This window comes from Bombus bifarius, unplaced genomic scaffold, assembly GCF_011952205.1.
Source record: "Bombus bifarius isolate JDL3187 unplaced genomic scaffold, Bbif_JDL3187 scf7180000007977, whole genome shotgun sequence".
In the NCBI taxonomy this organism is placed as follows: Eukaryota; Metazoa; Arthropoda; class Insecta; order Hymenoptera; family Apidae; genus Bombus; species Bombus bifarius.
This window is the reverse complement of record NW_022884362.1, coordinates 5,680,628-5,701,523: the sequence shown is the minus strand read 5'-3', so window position 1 is coordinate 5,701,523 and position 20,896 is coordinate 5,680,628. Positions and strand designations below refer to the sequence as shown.

At 39.3% G+C, this 20,896-nt stretch overlaps 1 protein-coding gene across 7 annotated transcripts in view; it reads left to right on the top strand.

Moving 5' to 3' along the window:
* LOC117204263 (glutamate receptor ionotropic, kainate 2) overlaps window positions 1-20,896 on the top strand; it is a 115,245-nt gene that overhangs the window by 25,729 nt on the left and 68,620 nt on the right. For all 7 annotated transcript variants that reach the window (XM_033441508.1, XM_033441506.1, XM_033441505.1 and 4 more), the window contains exon 3: window positions 10,164-10,325. In XM_033441508.1, coding sequence (XP_033297399.1) covers window positions 10,164-10,325 — 162 coding nt within the window. The remainder of the gene's footprint in view (window positions 1-10,163; window positions 10,326-20,896) is intronic.

Genomic DNA, 20,896 nt, shown 5'->3' with positions numbered 1-20,896 from the left:
TACTGTTAATTTATGTTTTCAATAATTAATAATTTATATATTCTTTGTTTTAAATCCAAACTTAAACCACTCTTATTCACTGTTCAACGTAATGATAAATACACAGCAGCGAAGAATAAATAGAAGTAGATTTATCATATTATTACTTCAATATATGTATACAATAAATTATAATATAAATAAGTAAAATAAATAGTAAAATAAAGTATAGTATAAATTCAATAGCTTCGATTCTTACTACAGCAGTGCATTAACATATTTCCATTATTCGAGAGTAATACGAACGAAAATTTATCCTTGAAACAATTCTTCACTTTTCCCAGTTGCTCTATAAATACATCCGCGTTAATTTCGGGCATAAGAGGAGAAATATTGCCTATCGACGATGAAACCAGCGCTTACCACAATGAAACACGGCATTTGAATGATACTTAAAAATAAATCGCGGTCGTATTCGATACCAGACCGATAAATGTTTAACACTGAAAGCGTATCAGCGTTATCAGGACATAGGCGTTGGTGGCGGGAAAAATTCAATTTCGCCCGGATTTTTTCATTTTTTAATATTCATGACCCCGGTAAAGGGAATAGACAAAGCGAATAAGAGAGACCAGCACAGAGAATGCAGCGCTCTGTCGAAAAAATGTAATCTTTGATTAAAATCGCCACATGCATCCCTGCAAGCGTTCGATCTAAATCTTTCCCAGCCCATTTTCAGTGAATCTCCCAGGCGAATCAATTTCCATTGACCACCTCGATTTCCCAACGCTGCCGAAAATCGAAAACCCCAGCTGCGAAATTTCAGCGAGTTTTGAAGTACAAAGAGGCTCATTTCTCGGTGAAAAATGACACGAGCGCGTGAACGAGAGCAACCTCGACGCGTGTATTCGAGTTTTCGCGAGTTTATGATGCGTTGACCGTTACCGAGGCGCACGAAAACTCGCCGAATTCACCGTTAAAATTCTAAAAAATTAGAGGTCTCCTGGCTGTAAACGAAACTAGAACGAAATATGGTGAGATGTCCATAGAAAGACTGAAACTTAAAAAAAGCAGAAGGAAAATCGCGTCAGCGTCATAAGCTGGCTTAAAGCTACCTGCATATTGCTTTAATAGTAAGTCGAACATTCTCGTTCTCGAACAGCCGAATTTTCCACGTGGAAATTTGCTCGATGACCGGTGGGGCATGACGAAACCGCTAACGAGTCGCATTAGTTTAATAACTCTGCGAGCATCGCGGCGAGAAGAGACGCTCTTCGTCATGCTCGACGATGAACTACGACGCGTCGGCTACGATGCAGCCCGCGCAAACTATTAATCACCCGCTAGCCGGCCATTAATTACCGCTGCTCCGAATTTCGTTCTTGCAGCCTTCCACCGGACCAACTTGAAGGGATGCTATGTGTATTTACGCCATCGCGTCGTGGCAATCCCTTCCGAGTTTATATCTACCGCGCCGCCTCGAATTTGCCGCTATTAGGGGCTAACCATGCGCCACATTCCGTCTTTTATCTTTGAGGATTGATTATCGTTTTTGTGGAACACAGATTTTTTATGCTGAAAGGGAGAGATATTGAGATATTTCAAGAGTTAATTAATGAATAATGGTGAAAACATTGGGGATGAAACATCGGGGATATCAAGATTTCATTAGTTAACATTCGTTGAAAACATCGACAATTGGATATTGATATGCAAAATTTGGAAGTTACGAAATTTCAAGTTACTTATGTGATTTATTTAGAAAGAGTACAATGTTGATTAAATTGATCTGACACAAAATCACAATCCTTAATACTCTTTCGAAGGAATGCGACACAGATTATCACATAACTTAATGACATTAAATATCGATAACAAAGCGTCAATCACGTCGTTAAACATTACTCTCGGTCGGGTAAATACGATGATACTTAGTTAACCCGTTATCGATATACTGCGGTAAATTCAGTGATCTGGGAGACAACGAACAACAAATAGGCCATTGGCGAAAGACGGGAAAATCGGGTTAATTGGGGAAAGAGGATATGGCGGTTCGCTTTAATGACTCGCATTATCGTTCGTATATCGCCAAAAGCCACGTCGAGTTTGTTGAACAACAAAGCTATACCGAGGGTATTCAACGCAGAAATCACCCGCTGACAATTCACACCACTATGGTTTCGATCAGCTCGAATTAAGGTTACACAATTTACGAATCTGTTTCGACAATTATGTACATCCTCGTCGATCGACGTGATTTCTTTTCTATTTAAATATTCACACCTTCAATTTGTCAAGTATAATACGTGATCTATTAAAAAATAATTTTAGCTTCTGATAAGTCAGCATCATAAAGAAAAGAGATTTCTATTATCGAATCAGTAGATCGATACAAGTTACACGAACAATTCCGCTATGTTCGTACCAGCGACAATTTTGTCGTTCTCGCTCGCATCAATCAAAAGTTGCAATTTCTTCTTCTTCCGAGAACAAAAAGGTCGTCCTGCAGTCGTGTCGCCAAATACGTGCACGTCCGTAAAAACAAATGTCGTAAGCAACAAAATTGTCGTGCGACAAATTGTCGCTAGTGTGCGCACAGTCTAACTCGCTCAATATTCCTTCTTTCCAGTCAATCTCATTTATCCACACATCTCTGCTCGAAGATACCGCAACTTTCCAGAAGATGGAATACTTCATTCGGTATAATGTCTCCGACGAATGGAAAAGTTCTGCGAAAAGTTTCACTCGACTTCCCAAGTACCCAGCCTCTCATCTTCGTTCTCTTATCCACTCGTTTCTTCGTGCATTTTCGCCTGTGCCTTGTTAGCCGCATCTACGTGTCTCCGGCTGACTTTCACGCGGATTCCGTTCTTTTTTTCCTTCTACGGCCATTTCTCGAGAGGAAAGGAGTAAAATGCGACGAGGAGAGAAATAGCAGCAAGGGGGAGAGTGTTTCGTTGCACAGAGTGATTTTCGAAATACCTCGGAGACCACGCGACAGTCTCGCGTTTTTCCCTTTCTCTCGGCTATTCTATTTTTCCCTTCGACTGTGCTCTTCTTACTCCATTCCTCGTGCGTCTCCGTCGTTCTTATCTTCTTCAAGGGTCGTTTCACTCGATGGAATTCCAGTCTCGTCCGTGAAGAGGGCTTGCGACGAGGGCTTTCCTCTTTTTCGTTCGCTGCGGCACCCTGGCACAAAGAAAGAAGGCCAATAGGAATTTAGGTTCACAATGCCGAGGAGGCAAGCAAAAGGAGACACGACGCGTTCGTGTAATTCCTAGTCTCCCCTGTGTCTCACGATTATGAACAACACGTAGAATTCCTTGTCGAATGTGTGCAGGTGCATCATGCCAGTTACCATGGCAATTATGAAATGTCAAATATTTGTTCGTTTGAAGCGATCGGCTTGATTCTCGAAACTTTAAAACTAGACATTGAGTGGGAAATTTCAAGTACTCCTTGGCTTAAAATAATCAACAGATGTTAAATCCTGCTAAAAATTTGTGCATCTAGTAAACTGAAAGGATATGGCACATGGTATATCGAAACAACTAAGAAATTTAAGATGTCTCACTTCATTCTCGAAACTGTACATTGATTGAGACGTTTCAAATATTTGTTGACTTAAAACAATCGACTAAAAACTTGTTATATATGATTATCTGAAGGAACACTACGGTATACTATGGTAATTAAGAGACTTCAAATATTTTCTGATTTAAGACGATCGACTTTCTTGCAAATATGAAACTTCTGTTTATATCTAAAGGCCAAACAGTTGCGAACAGAGACCATGAGCACATGAATTTCTTTGTCCAACAAATCTCCGATTAACCAAAGTTAGCCGCAAAAGGACCACGGCTTCAACGATACGCTCGCCGCACGGGGCGTCCGACAATCTCCGTAATAATTCATGAAAGCTAGACTAGGAGTTCGTAGGGTGCACGGAAACAGCGGTAGCAAAGTGTGTCGTCAGCGTTGCACGCCGTCCGGCTGGCAAAACGATGGAAAGTTGGCGGGATCTCACGGTCCACTGGAAAACTGGCCCATTCATCGTGTACGTAGCGAGAACCGCGGCTCGAATCGAGATCGTCCGTAATCCTGAAAATTATTGCGCGTTAGTGCTGTCACACGCGTCCCTCTCTCTAATCCACATGGACGTTGCCGAACGTGAATCAGAGATTTTTTATCGGACCGGAATAGCCGTCCGAATTCGCGGGAATCCCTGTGATATTGTATTTGAGAAATTTTTTCTAAGAGATGTTGTTTTTAAAGGATTTTTCAGCGAATATCTTCATTCGTTTTCATAAACTGACGAGAGATTTTCTGGTAGAAGAAGATGTAAAATAGATTTACTGTTGCGGAAAAATTGCATAAACCGCGAGATTCAATTTATAATAATTGTATCAGCGAAACGACAAATAAAAATCGCAATATCGGCGACTAGGAACTACAAGCAAGTAGCGCTCATCTCCAGTATCTACGGTATGAAGGGATAAGGAGGAACTTAACGTAAAAGTCTTTTCGCGTTCCGCACGCATCTCCTGTGAGTACGGTAAAAGTTCGCCTGATCGATTTGTACGTCGATGCATCGACGGAAAAATTCTTCGAGCTTCCTTCTAAAAACAAAGATCGCGAACTACCCAAGATTCCCTCGTTATCTATAACGACGTACGCTCTGTACGAAATAGGATAGTCGATTTGAATTTCAGAAAATCCCCATTGTTCTTCCCCTTTTGTCTCTGTTCGAGTGCCTCTCTATCTCATTTGTTATCCGCGGAAATATTATTTCCTGGCTGAGATACTTTCCAAATTTATGTCTGGCCATTGCTTCTTTCCTCTGGTAGAACGCATTGTAAACTTGTTAAGTACACAGTAGAAGACAGAAAAAGATTATGGAAACAGTGAGCCGCAGGCAAGTTTTTATTCAATAAATAATTCTCAGGTGGTGGCGTGAAAATAATTCGCGAATCACTGCTTTTCGCGTCGCGTCGTCCCGGTGAAGTTCTTTCATTCGATTATCTTTAGACGGAAAATCCCTTGCCCTTTCGTTTTTCCTCTTCCGGGTCAAATCAAAGTTAGATACGAGGTATCGTTGTTTCCCGGAAACGCAATTACTTGCCGGCGTTGAAAGTGGCGCGAAGTAAAATACGGGGGTTAGGAAAGTTGTAAAATTTTACGCCGCGAAAGTTTTAGCGTTGCATAGCATTTCCCTTGGCGTAGTTTCCTTTGTAAATTTCAACTTCATTATCGTTGTTTGCCGAAGAAATATGATTAATTTTCCGCATTGTTGCGTTTCTTCCAACGGAGGCACGAAATTGGTGAGATGAATCAAGAGCGAAAGTTTAAAACTCTCTTTAATACATTCTAGCGCATTATGCTAAATCAAGTGATTCTTGTCCTGTGTGGAGAACCGTGCCATATAATACTTGTTTCTTTTTTACTTCTCTTCCATCTGGCTTATGCAGCTTCTTTTACTTGCAAGATAACTTCTAGCGATAGCGGTTCCCTGATGAAAATCCTAATGAAAAGTTGGGTAATCCCTGCGACAAGGTTCCTTCGACTCACTTCATTTTACTATAACCGAGTACAGGAATATCAGGAAAGAAATTGCAATTGTTTGTTTGATTTATTTGTATAAATAATCGGAAGAAAATCTTTTCTTTATCGTTGAAGAAAAAAAAAAACTTCACTCGAAGATGCAACATTAAGTCGATATCTGTTGAAAGAATACATCGAAGTGAAAGGCTCTTAGATATTTCAAGAGTACTTTACATTCTATTTTGCAACAACAATTTCAAACCTTTATAGGTTTATTTAGCTGTACAAATATATACAATATATATATATATATTTCTCGAAATATATACGTGAAAGTTCGAAATTTTTGTATTGCTATCGTTTGATCGAAATTGCTATCGTTCTTGATCGTGTCATGAATCTTATTTAAAGACGAAATCTAACAAATATAGTCTTTTTAAATTGTAAAGCTTCCTCGAAATACTTAGGTATCTTGCACTTCGACAGGAGAAAATTCAGGATTCCGCGTTCCCGTTATTAAGTTATCTGAGTTTCTTACGATATTTCAAATTTACTTAGCAGCATTCACACTGGCGCGCTCCGGCGCGCCGCGGCGCAGCGTCTATCGTGGTTGTAATTCCGTAGAAATAGAGATTAATTTGCAGAAATTCCGACCACGTTATCCTAAGCTCATGGGATTCACGAAGATTACGCCGAAAATGAATGTGGTATAGCATCGGTAATCTCCGCAACACGAGACACACTCTATCCCTTAGTACTTATATCGAGATTCGTTTTATTAACTTCTCATAGACAAACTAAGTGGATTTTTCATGCGCAAATTTTTATTTCTCTCGAACAAAAATTCTAATATTTGACTTAAAGAACAGTTTTATATGAATCACAGAATCTTTCGTCGTACCACAAAATATTTACAGAATTTTTTATCATCGATCGCTTTCAGAATAGCAAAAAAATTAGGCTTGGGCATAATTGAGTCGATTAATTTAAATGTCTGACTACGTACGGCTAAATTCACTCCAATTGATAATCTGTTTGTTCGATAAAAACTTGATGGAAAAGAAATACGGAAGAGCTGAGGATTTTACGATTATTTCGAACTCTGAAACTAATATTCTTTTATTCTTCCTCGAACTTTAGCGATAAATCGGAGATACTCCTCCAAGTTTTCTGCCCGTTAAGAAACATCGAGTATTTTTCAGCGAGTTTATTTTGCACCGTAATGTTCGATTCTTTCTAGAGATATAGGTAAAAGAAGGAGTACATTCCCTTTGAAGATTGATTTATCGAGAAACGTATAGCCGAACCACTGTTATATTTCCAATATTCAATGGAACACGTTCCGTAAAATACATCGCCAATGAATCACGTTCCATTAGCAACGTTCCTTTAACTCACGTTCATCCAATTGATCCTTAACGCGGGATACGCGGAATTCGCCTCATGAATAGACTCGAGTTCATGCAGAACAGAGTTTTCCTTGTAACGTGCGAGATCCTTCGTGAATTGATCGAGTCTTCTAATGTATTGCCTAACATGAAATTGAGAAATTGTTACACGAAAGATGAAATGTCAGGCAAAATAATTCAGAATTGATTGTAATTCGTTAAGTTGTGTTTACGAACCAATTATTTTAGTTGAAATTTCTATTCACTAATTTTCGATACGCGTGATATTCATTTTTCATGTATTTCACCACTGTTGAATTTTCTATTTTTATCGCTGAAATATTATATTTATCACATTATCATTGGAATGGCAGTCATCTATCAATTTATCGAATGAAATTGTAAATAAAAAAATGCAAGGAAAGTCGGAGAAAAAATTGTCTGATCGACCAAACCTTCGAATACTTTTGTCAACTACTGTATACACGCCAATCGAACAAAAAATCAAACTAATATCTACAAGAAATCAAGGTGATTCAATATCAAGAGTATCTCGGAGGGTTGGACGTCGATGTTTTTCCGGAGAAGCTGAAGGTGTTCCACTTGGTGGCAATAACTCTCGCCTGCAACGAACTCCCGGAGGAAACAATCTTTATCCCGAGAAAAGCCCTTTGCTCTACATTTAAACGACGAATGATAAAACGAAGCTGTTAAGAGGATAGTTCTCTCGGGGCCTCGAAAGAAACCGCTAAAAGAAACGGTCTCCGTTTTCACCGATTCTCTCGAGTACTTATCACCGTTTGTCGACGAACCAAAAAACAGTTACACCACAACAAGCTGTAGACTGAGGGATAAACGTCGTGCCGACGAAAGAGTCGAGTTATTTGCCGATAAATGGATTAGTTGGGTGGGCAACGAACGAAACAAAACTACGCAAAACATCGGCGTCGGAAGAGTTAAAGGTTTAGGCGAGAAAAAAAGTAAAAAATAAAGCCAGAAAATGTTTCAGAAGCGTTGCAAAGCTGGTCGTACTCGTTTTTTCCCTTCCGCGCTAGTTAGTCGATTTGTAGGATTTTTGTTTCGCGCACTTCCGCCTGGGATTACCGCCATTACGTTTCGCGAATGTTTTTCCTAGCTCGCTTTTGTACCAAACACATACGCTAGAATTTCTAAGGGAGGAAAAGGTGACGAGGACAGGGGAGAATACTCCGATCCTCGTGTTTCAAAGCAACGGATATCGTTTAAAGGAAAGAGGAAGATCAGAGTTCTGACATTTAACAGAATCTTTTGGCTAAAGATACTTCCAATATCGTTATCTCTGCATCAAATTAACCCCAAGCGTAGCTCGAAGGCGTTCACCATTCGATGACCATACAAAGATGGTTGAAGCTTTCGAGTTGAAGAAAATTCTAAAGGAAACGTGCTACGTGAGTGCTCGAAGGAAAAGTATCTCTTACAATCTCGAAGATGGCCTCGATTTTTGATAGAGGTCATCCTCTTTCACATCTGAACTTAGTCTGGAATAAAACTCGGCATAAAAATATCCAGAAATAGAAGCTTGTCCACTTCTCGTGGTAAGCCTACCAAAGGACATTTGATAGTCTTTTTAACTATTCATAGTTCGCTCGAAATTCCCCTCCGGTCGTGTACTTTAGTTAGAGGCAAGTATGGTTGGAGTTAAAAAGGGTGATTTTTAAAACGTTCCTGACACAGAACTGCGGGTTATTTGCGATACACGGTTAATAGTCGGATCAATTAGCGACCAAAAGCGACGAATGAGCTTCTCGTTGATAGCAGAGCCACACGTTGACACGAAAGCGGCGACGTTTCTATTACCTTGGTCTCGCCTGTCGCGACCGTAAACGTCCGGATTGCAGATAGCAACGCCCCTGGAGGAGTTTCCTTCCTTGAGGAAATTGATAACTCCCCGTTGCAGTGGACGCGGCGATTTTTCAACGACAAGAGGACAGTATCTCGCCTACCGTCCTTGCACGGCTGCCGATTAATGCTCGCGTTTCTTCTAATTAATTATGCAAAAGAATGAAACGGAGATGGATAGTAGCGACCTGGATTCTTGAAACCCTATAAATAACACTCGAAAGGGACGAGCGGTTCGAAGTAACGGGAAAAGGGTGGATTTGGTGGAAATTGTTCGTGAAATGAAGATACATGGAGGATAGTGTTTTACTTTACGCCCGATGTGTTTTTTCGATACATACTATTTGAATTTCCCTAGATTACGGTTCTTTCGTGTTATTTCCTAAGAAAAAGAAAATTGGAAATCTCAATTGGGTTTTCTTGTCTAAGGGACATCGACAAAGCCGAAGGCTGACTGTAGTCGTTCGATTTCTCTGCGAGTGTGTTGACTATAGAGAAATAAAACTTTCCGGGATGTCTCGTCACGATTGTACTCCTCGAAATCTTGTTTTCATTTCATGGAGGCATAGCCGCTTTAGGCGAGATGCCTTTGTTCGCCGTTTGATCAGGTTTACGAACAAGAGAATCGACTTTCGTACGCAGAGAGAGAAACACCTCAACGACTAAGTTTTATTACAGCCCTGGATAGCACGAGACATTTTCTTTCTCGACAAGAAGCAGCGCTAATTTCACTCAAAGTACGAATGGTATCAGATGCAGAGCCGAGTTAAATCCTTCGTACTAGCTCCCAGACTTCTAAACGAAACTTCCTAGCTGTAACCAATATGCACAGTACACGTGCATTTATATACATGTTGCTGGCCCTTGACATAGTCCTACATGCGGCCTCTCTTAGTTTGGAAGCATCGATCAGCAATTAGTAAACGAGTTTGCTTCGCCTCTCGGCTTGCAAGAGAACTCGAAGAATTCGCTGTTAGGCGTACGATGGACTCTCAGGATGCAAATTGCCCGTGTCGAGCCATCCAAAACCGCTTTTATCACTTTATCGCGCTATAACAAATGGTAATGATTTAGTAATTATTGCGCTATGGTTTAAAGTATATGTCGGGAAAAAGGACGAAAGATATATTTTGATAATTAATTAGGATTATTTTGTGGGATTTAATAGGAGACGTAAAAGATCGGTTTGCCGATATAATAGGAGGGCACTTGTCCTTCGTACGAAAAGAATAGCAGGATCAGCAGTTTCTAAGTATATTGGCATGGAAAGGTGAATCTTGATCGCGAATTCCGCCCACCGTGGCGAAATCGATATTTAACGAACCACTTTGCTCTGACCGATCGTGTCTGACACATTGAACGTCGATTGATTTCCAGGTGCTATATTCACTCATGACCAAAAGGATAGCAGTACAGAGTTGGCCTTCAAGTATGCCGTGTACAAGATCAACAAGGAAAGGCTTATCCTGCCGAAGACGACGCTGGAGTACGATATACAATACGTGCCAAAAGATGACTCCTTCCACGCGTCGAAGAAGGGTGAGTGATCCATCGATTAAATATCTTTTTACATCGATACGTGTATAAATTCTGATTTCTAAATTGTAATTTTCCATAGTAAGCAATAGAGTAATGTGTGCTTATGTTTCTTTGTAATTCATTTGTAAGTAATTACTTTGTAAGTAATTAGAATATTTCAGGATCTGAAATAAAACGGCTTATGTAATTTTTCGTTGAAATGCTCTGCCCATTATGGATTATCTTATTCAACTTGTAGTATACATTTTTCCATAGTAAAATTTAATATCGACTGCCACGTTGATCCTCCTACTCGTCGGCATTGCTTTGTATCTCGTTACTTAAGGACGACAAAATTCAAAACGCCGGAGGAATGGATAGGAAGAGATATTAAAGGCAACGTGAAAATTGTTTCCAAGCGTAAGCCGATGCCTTCAGGAAAATTTATCACCACAGCGTTATAATAAGTTGACCAAAGGTAATAGCTTTGGTCGTGGCGTCGTTATTAACGTTGCATGCAAGTTATTTTACTTCTATCGACTGGAAAATTTATATTATCGATAATTAATTTTGCGGTATATTTTATAGACCAATGTCTCTTTTAAGAAAAACTTTATCTTTTTCAACTATTTAACTTCTTTCCGATTGTGATTCGTGTAATAAAAACCAAAGTCGAAATCATGTTGGAGCATAGCAATAAAAAGGAATTGTAAGATATATAGCCCTATTTCGCGTAATTATTACGACGACACATGCATCTATTCAGTCTTGGTTTACGATGACATCGGATTTACATCTTGTGAGTCTAGTCTTTTCCAGGAAGGAGATGTTATCTGTGACTTTGTTGCACTGATAAATATCAAGGTATCAATAAATCAGGGTATCAAACGTGATAGATCGAATAAAAGGGACATTCCGCCGTTGTAGACCTTTGGAAAATCCACGGTGAAATTTAGTATTTACCGGGTAATCCGTCAGCTGTGCCGTTTTCATCGCGCTACGTGTCCCACGTAAATGTAGTCTCTGTAGAAAATCAGATCAATGGATTTACTCTTTTTCTTTCGACTAAATCGTCTACCGTCCCGTGCAGCAAACAGATGGATCAAGTTCCAGATCGATGTACTCAACGTATCCTGTTCTACTATTGACTCGATTTCGCTCTAGTCGAATTATTTCATTCTGATTTTCCTTTGTGTAGCAAAATAGTAGCCATTGGTTAGTATTCTTGTGTTTCCCCACTTGTTTCTTTAAAAATTGAATTTTGAAATGTGAAAAATAAGAAACGTAAGATACAATATAGAAACATTAGCTGTTTCTAAAATTGAAAATCGTTGACAAAGCAATTCCGGACTTCTTCGGTCAACCAGAAGATCTAACATACGGATTATCTGTACAAAGTACTAGTTGGTCCATGGCCACAAGCCAGCAAACGCTTGTTCCACAATAGCCGTGACTTTTCTTTCGATATCGACAATGACTGTTGTGGAAGCCCTCTTTCAGCATCATAGATTCTAATCACCTTTCAACTTTGGCAACATCACGAAATACCTTCGGCTCTGCCGTATTATCGGTCTGTTTTCGATGACGATAAAAATATAATTTTCTTATCCAAATTTTATCTTTCAATTATCGATCTAAAAAATCCGTTACCAAAACTAAATCCGATTAGCATGTAAAAATGTTTCCAAGCGAAACAGTGCCATGCTCGTTGAGTTATTGTTCGACAGCTGATTTCCTATTCATCCAGGTTTACCAGTCTTTCTTTGCTGTCGACAATGAGTCCTCTTGCAAAATTTCCAGTAACTTTACAAAATCGCCATCACCAATCTATTTTCGATAACGATAAACACATATTCTCTTTAACTTAATGCGAAATCCGAGCATCATTGGAAACGGTATCGAGGTTAAAACCTTCTCACGTGAGAAATCTGTCGAAACGAAACGGTGTCATATTCGAAGTTACTGCTCGAAGATTCCCCCGACAGTTGGTTTTCCATTCACCGGGTTCGAGCTCTTCCGCTTACGAGGTCTTTTATCGTTTCATCCGCCTCTTTTAAACGACATCACTTCGAGCTCGGTATCGCTAAAGACAGGCCTGGAGATACGGTTTTCCACAAAACCGCTTGTAAGGCTCTCGAGAACAAGCGAACAACGCCGCGCCGACCTGCTACGGCCACGGTTGTATGCATGCAAATGCGCACACCTGCCGCCGAGATGAAGCTTGTAGAACCGTTTGTTTCGCGTAAAACGTTATCTGCTCCTGGCCGTGGGCGTTTTTATGTTTTTACGGTTATGTGCATACGTGCTGGTAAACGGTGACCGGTTATCGGTAGCAGAACCGATACACTTCGCACTGAGGACGAGTCGAATTCGCTGGTCTATTCGATCGTCGTGCCTCGGTGGCGGTGTTATTAGAAAATTACGGAAAATCGAGTCTCGCGCAACGAATTTCAAGTAGCTCGAGGAATACGCGTGAAATTGATGATTATTGTAAGAAACGAATATCGTTAGAAGGAGATTCAACAAATCAATCGATTTAAGAAAGAGAAATCTGCTGGCTATGTACTTATACCACTATAGCTGTTCTCCAACACTGGAGGAATTTTTATTGAAACGAACTTTCCACAAGTACTAGTCTTATCTCGATATATCTGATACATACAATACAACTTCTTATCTGTCCTCTAATATTTCAATATTTAAGATTTTGCGTTACGAGAAAAATATAGTTCCAAGGAAGAAATTTAAAGGACCTAACAGAAGGGTTCTAATAAAAAAGGGCACAAGGTTGCTAGGTTGACTTACCGACAAGTCTCGAATAAGATAAAGCAATAAGAAACATTTTGACAATGGGGTTAGATAGGACCATTTTACATTTTACGAGAGACGAGTATCTTTTCTTAAGATAAGTTCTCAGATTGTAAACGCACAATTAGATTTTGATACAAAGAGGAAGTTACGTATACAGACAAATGGTAACGAACGTAGTACAATGAACGGTTGGATAGAGCAGAAGAAAGCGGGACTCGGTACAACGTCACGTCTTGTCACGTGTTCGAGAGCATCTCTTGAAGTCTCTGTTCTCGATGCCTTGCACGAATAAAGACCCTCCATGGTTGCTTCTCAATCTTCAATCTTCCGCACGGAGCCTTCTCGGCCGTGAACATGTATATTCGCATCCTCTTCTAAGAGAAACTCGACCGTGAACCATTTTACGTAACTTATGCGCATCTATAGTGTCTTATAAATATGCCGTTGGAACCGTGGAGAACTGAGTTTCTGGCGCGCATGTAATTTCCTCTTTGAGAAGCTCTGGTATATTGCAAAGGAATATTTTTTAACTTTCACTTTCTCTTTCTTTTCGCAAGACGTTTTACGCTCGATACTAAACAGATGTGCTACAAGCCCAGGCACATTTTCCAAGAGTCATATACAGTCTCCCCGAAAAGTACGTTAATTATCATTTATTTAAACTTTTACCGGGAGCGTTATCTTACTTTCAGGGGCGATTATATCTTGTCGGTAACTCATCCGCACACAAGTTGACAGCGCCTGTAGGGAAGATCCCGTACGGTTGCTAATGTTCCCGGGTCACGTTCGCATGCCCATTTCAAAAAAAAAAAAACGCGCTAAGAACGAAATGAAATGGAAGTGCGAAACCATCGCTTTCAAATTTTCGCTGTTGTTGTCAGTCAGCTCTCGCCGTGAACGCATACGGAGGCTAAGTCAACCTCGAAACAACCGCGAATTTAGTGTAAATAAATCAGTCAAACACAAGCATTTAGTAGTTTTCCTCTTGTGTGAAATGGTCCTTCGAGAAGGTTTTTATTAGTCGGTAAATATGTCACAAAATTCGATACGAGTCAACAACGAGCATAGCCGTATGTAGAATCTTATAAATATTGGTAATCTCTGTTAAACCATCGCTTAAATGAAGAACATATTTTTTTCTTTCTTTAACGTTGAAACAGTCGAGTAATTAGCTTTTCTTCTGTTTCGTTTCTTCGTGAAAAATATACCTTCGACTGTTCTCTCGTTGGTTCGAGGCAAAGGCATTTCACGACCGGAAGCTAGCAGTCGCGCCACCGCGAAATCTGCAAATAATGGAGCCTACGGCTACTCTCAAAGGTTCGAGGCTGGGATTAAACCGAGCGGATTTGGCGATCGTATTTCAAAGCCGGGTCAACGACGTTCGTGCAGCCGCTGCTCTTTTCGCGATTTAAGCTTCGCTCTGAACAGCATCTGCGACCCTGTCGCGGCGGAATCGTGCTATCGCCGATGCTATTCCGCTTCGTAATTCTCTATATATACTGGTTACTCGAAAATCAACACCTGAATCCTATAATTCGGTCAACGATTTCTAGATTTCAACAGTTTTAGCTTCAGATTAATATAAGTTCGTACGATGTTAAACGAAGGGTGTGAAAGATACAGTATCGAGAACAGATCAGTGAATTTTATGCTTTAACAACGTCATTTTGTTTAACAACGATTTTTAGTTTCAATCTTTTCTGTAACTTGTAATTCGTGGTACGTTTACCAAAAAAAAAGGGGGTGATTTTAGAAGAAAAAAGCTTTTCGTTTTCTCACGTTGCCGCTATGTTGCTCTTTTATCGTAACGCAAACCACAGGGAACGAACGGGCGACTATAGTATCGTTTTTCTTTGGATTTTGTTTCCTTTCCTTTTATCAGCAAACTTAACTTAAACATCACAAAAGATGCTATTTTCGTTTCTTTTTCCCTTGCGAAAATTTTTACCGAAAGTCGATGTTCATTTCTCAATTCTTTTCTCTTTGATTAATTACAATTCTCTTTCGAATCTTTTTAAGAAATTTGTAACAAACGATATTCCAAAACTGGGTTGATAATCTGATGTTATGTCGACGAGGATCAATATTAAGAATCAGACTCCGATAAAGTCAAGTCCACTGATATCAAATTCCCATCGAACTAGTTCGACTTGGATTTGTGACTTCGACAATTTTGGCATCTAGCATTCTTGTTATCAAAATTTACTTCCGCTATGGCACTCGACGACGTGCATGGAGAAATCGCTTTATCGACAATTTTCGAATTCATCTTGTGTGCACTCTTGCTCCGAATGGATACGTCTCTTTCGTCAGTTGATTTCACTGGGTATACAAGGAGAAGATAAGCGGAGGGCGAAGAAAGGATGAACAGAGCGAACTTGCAGATCAGGTACAAAAGGAAGGGAATGTTTGCTCTTTGCGTCAACTCACCCGTATGTCTTCAGGCTGTGGAAAATAAATTTTTCTTCTAGCGTAATGAAAATCACTGATTTTTAAGTTTTCGTAACGTTTTTCTAGATTTGTAATACTTTAGAGAATTTTCACATTTTTGGAGATTTAAGTGATATCTTCATATAGTTCTCATTGTGATTTCTTTGGTACAAATTCTATACCTTAATCGTAGTACTTTTAGTAACAATTGTATTAAAATTTGAATTTGAATTGTATGAAAATTTGAAACACGAAGCTGTTTCTACCATAACCAGTCAAAATGGCTGGTCTTGAACAGCAGATAAGTAACGTCAACAATTAATAACGTACTACACGAGTACTAAAAAGAAAATTTTAAAGAGCCAGGATGAAGATACCTGAAAGGAAACCAGGATTGAAAACAATCAGTAACGCCATAAAGTTGAAAGACAGACGTCACAGAGACATTGATATAACATTGGAAAAGTAGAGTAGAAAGTTCTCAGATGGTGTGATATTGATTTCACGGCAGGCGAAGAGATTTAACGCACAATTACTCTGATTGAACGAGGTTGCTCTAGTGGTCGGGGGTCGGTCTGGAGAATTGGCGACATCAAAGGACAAACTGGCACTCGCCACCTCGTTAAGGGAGTTGAAAGGAGAGCCAACAAGGGCTGGACACATCCACGGAAAGGATACACGGGTTCCATGCGCGTCTGCAACGGCCGCGAGTCATTGTTATCTGCTTCCAGTATTTCTCGCCGGTTCGTCCGTTTCGAAGTGAACGTTCTCCTCTCTATCGGCCAACTACGTTTCATCTTGGTGAAACTGTGCATTACGAGCGAATTGTTACTTCCAATAAGTCTCATTCTTGATTGAATTTAACGGTGTTTTTAGGGATTTTTATCGCGGTATTTCTGAGCGAACAGTTTGAGTCATTGAGCGGTGTAATTAGGTATATTGAAAGAATTTAAAAATATAAGAGAATAACGCAACAAGCTATAACGCGATACGACACAACGCACATATTTCTCTCTTTCTCTATTTGTAACAAAAAGAGAAAATAGTCATTTTGCTACGGTATCGCATAATAAAACTCAGAAATTACTGGCAAAGTTTGTTAATTTTAAAGTTACACTCGCTATGCAGATGATTTTACTAGCAAATTAAAAATGTTTTTATTATAAGACTATAGCGAGCATTGTGCATAATTGTTATCGTTTTGATAATAACCTACTGCGAGATTCACCCAAAGACAGTTTGTTATAATTCGCATCGGTTTTCAACTGAGGCTATTCTTACTCTCAAACAAAGAATAGGAAGTGATTCTCATCCACGCAACGACTAGACCGGAACAGACTGAATAGTCGATTGTAACCGATTTACGCTCGAGGAAATTCAGTGAAAAAGATTGTACATCGACATTTTAATGAATCTTCCTTTGTGAAACTGGCATGTAATTTTAACTATAGAATAGCAAGCGACTGACACTGAGTATGATAGACACCCATTTCGTGCTAATTACAATCGCTTCGTATATTTCCGAAGTTATTTTCACGCAATTTCTCGTATTCCACCCATATATACCGTATTTTGAATAAAAATTCTAAAGTATCATTTTCAAAAATTCCTAACGAACTCTATTTTAAGAATCTTCGAATTCATAATTACGTAAAGGTTAGTTAAAGTATTGCCTAAAAAACACTTGGCTATTGCTGCATTTTTGTTTGACAAACATTTCTTCAAGAAAATATTTCTGTGAAGTAGTCCGCCACAATTTCCTATATTCTTCCGGGTTTTAGACAGATTTCTTCACAACGAACCGACGAGGCATCATTTTAAAAGTGCAGAATTAACTGCGTATTCGAGTCCGTCATCTTTTTAAAAATCGAACTAGCTCAGCGTCGAAATGCATAACGCGTCTGGTATCAACCAATCGTAAATCGATCCTCGTCAATGGCCACGAGTCACCTGTTACGCTACGAATAATATCGAGCGTGGATTTATCGCTTGGCCTTTAATTCCTGTTCAATCAAACTGGCCGCGAGCTTTTGACGCAGTGCGAATTTTCTTCGTAGTAGAAAATCAACGACGCTGTTCGTCGGAAAGAAAGAAGGGAGGAAAAAAGAAGCGGGTGCAACGTCCGAGAAACGTTGGAAACTTGAAAAGTTTCGATATTCTTGCGGTTCTCTTGGTAAAATACGACTGTCGATTTTGCAAGTTGTACCGACGTTACTGGGAAAAAGAAGGGAATATAACCGATAGCCAGTGACCAAGCATAGTGTCTGAGTTTCTCCAGACTATATGATGCTTCTTTCGTTTCTGTACCTCAGCCAAACATAAATTCGCTAAACCTCGAATATATTCACTTATTTTGAAAGGAATTTACGATCGTTGATCTGATTTCAATTGTTTTGTATTCATATATACAACAAGGACGAGAAGATGTAACGCGCAGTAGAATAAACTGGAATTGATCAGACAAGTAAAATTCAACCTCGAAGAAGGAAAGACTATCTCAGCTTCTATTTTCCACCTAAAACCTCGTAAATTCTTCGGGTTTAGCGTAACCTTTGAGACGTTGAATTTCCCACAGCATCCTGCTTTCTGATGGTTTTATTCGGTTCAAAGAGAAAGTTAGAAGGTCAACGAATGGAAAACGAAGCTCCGACGAAACACGGGTGAACATTTGTCGATACCAGCGGCGCACGCATGACGCGATTTGTTAAGCAGATTAAGGTCTTTCCCTTTTGTCGTTGATCGGGTCGTCGTACAAAAGTTTTCAGATTTTTAACTTCTTTTTCTATTCCCTTTCAATACTTTACCTTGAAAGCAATATTACCTTTTCTTTTTAAACGATTTTATTTCTTCAACTTTCCCAATATTGATAATAGAAATATCTATACATATGACTTCCTTTCGGACTTTTTTTAGCTCTAAATCTATAAAGCTTTCATTTTTTAATTTTATTAAATTTATCATTAACCTAGAAGCTTTTAAAAAATCATTCCACTTTGTTCATTTTTGGCTTCTGCAAAAATTTCTCGCTTTATATGCTTCAAACTGCAGCATATTGAATTGGTTCAACAACATATTGGAGTTTAAAATTGTACTTTCATAGAAGACAGAATATACTTACCGTATCATTCACCTGTGGTCTTTACATCCACAAAAATTTTCTGTCTGAGTACTCGAACGTTTTCGTAAACCGCTCTCTGTCACAGAATAAATAATTTGCAATACTCTGGCAGATGAAAAATGAAAAATTGAATATTTTTCCTATCAAGTCGTCTTACCAAAAGCCATGACTATCCAATCCTTGGTGACTGGGGAGATCGATGCTCATGCCATTTAATTGCCGCCCCCTTTAACTATCCCTGCGTCGTTTCTACCCTCCAAGGTGACCTGAACCTGTCGTCGATGATGTAATTACCAGGGGCAGCGGTTAAAGGCAAATTAACCGGAAGTTTATCCTCTGACCCTAAGCCCTGCGGGTTAATTAGCTGGTCCGAATTAAGAGACGACTGAGTGGATCCGTACCTTGAGAAAAATATATCAAATGTAAGAGACTTCGGGGAATGACTGCACCAAGTATTATTCGGCGCTTTTAATAGAATTTCGCGATGAATGGAGAAGGAAAGTATTCAATTCACGTTCGCTTATTCACGTGCAATTCACTTTAATGTGATTTGGAAAAATAGCGGAGCAATTGCACGATAATAATTGTGATAATATAATTGATGAATAATAGAAATTTAATATTATTTCCAAAAACAAAAATCTTAATAATTCTAATGATTCTATTATAAATTTAGAAGAAATACTGAATATAATATCAGAATATAAGATCCATCGAGTCTGCTAGGTAGTTTGTAAGTACAAATTAGCGTAATAAGCAATTATACACAGCATCTACGTTCTTGTTGACTATTCGATATTTATAGGAGAGATAGTCGCTCAACGGAGTCGCCTGAAGCAACCACGACTCGCCAAACAGGTATTTTAAACTTCGAGCGGGTCTATAAACTTGTTCATAAATGTGAAGCTCCCTAAGTACTCGCACTTGAACCTCTGCAGTGGCAGCCTTTTGGTCGGCCAGTCGTGCTCGTAAGAAAAACCACATTTCTCGCCTTCAAAAACAGTCTCCAACACATTCTTTCTTCCGCTATTCTTCGGTGTTACATTTCGAAAACTTCTTCCTCACATATTTTATATAAAAGAGGGAAAAAACTTAACGTGTGACAAAATCGATGCTATCAAGAATATCAACCACGACAATGAAGTTTCAGGCAAAAAAATCGAGATTTAATTAAAAACTTTAATTAAACCCGCTCCCTGGTCCAAGTCTCTAAAGAGTCTACCCCCTCGTATCCTAAAATACTTGGATCGTTCATACGACAGATCGCTATTTTGAAAATACGGGCGACTACTGGCCCATGAATTTTTAAAATTAATGCAGTCGACGTTCGCGTTCAACGTAGGATATTAATTTTCCATCCAACGTTGAATTTTCTACGGCTGATGCAGCGTGTTTCGCGTAACACACGCGATTCTCTCTTTCCTCCAAAATAAATGAAGTAAACTTCGTTGTTTTAGAAGTGAAAACGTAAAACGTATGAGCCAAAGGCTACGAATTGCTATCAGATTCCAGCGTATACGAAAATTGCAAGATAAATGTTGCGTCAAAGCTTTTTTCGCGTATCATGGGAGTACCTAAGGATGGCGCTACGTAAAGCTTCCGCTTTGTATGTAATGTAGCGACAATGGCGATCTCGCTACTTTTAAACAGCGTTAAATGCTATTTTTAAAAGTCTCCACACCGCTTGAAGCCGGTCCGTTTTCATCTCAACTCGCGTAATTTCTACTCCGTATCTCACGCGAATTCCTTTTCGCTCTTCCTTAATACGTTGTATAAGTTAGCTCTACACAAAGTACACCGAAACAGGCATACTTACCTAGGAAACCGGTAAATGTTCTCTTTATTGGGGAATAAAGTTCGCCATTTCGGCAACTATCGTCTTGTAGCGTTCCTCGTTACGAGAACCATCATTTTGTATCGCTGCTCGTTAAGAGAACCATTATCCTTAATAACATTATCACGTGGTGAATTTTATTCTGCATGGAGCAAAATGCATAGTGCTTTTAAATTAAAAGTATGATTAGAAGTAATCATAAGGTGTACGAGAGAATTGAAAATTTGGTGTCTCATCGTCTTCGTGTCTCGTTTATATCTCGTTTATTCTACTGTATTCGTTGTCATCTTTAAATTTTCAGCAACCACAAGATCTGATAAGATTTCCACAATATCTACACGATTACCTTACAACAACCTTGTTCTTTATATATCTCTTTCTTTTATGAACTTCGTTGTT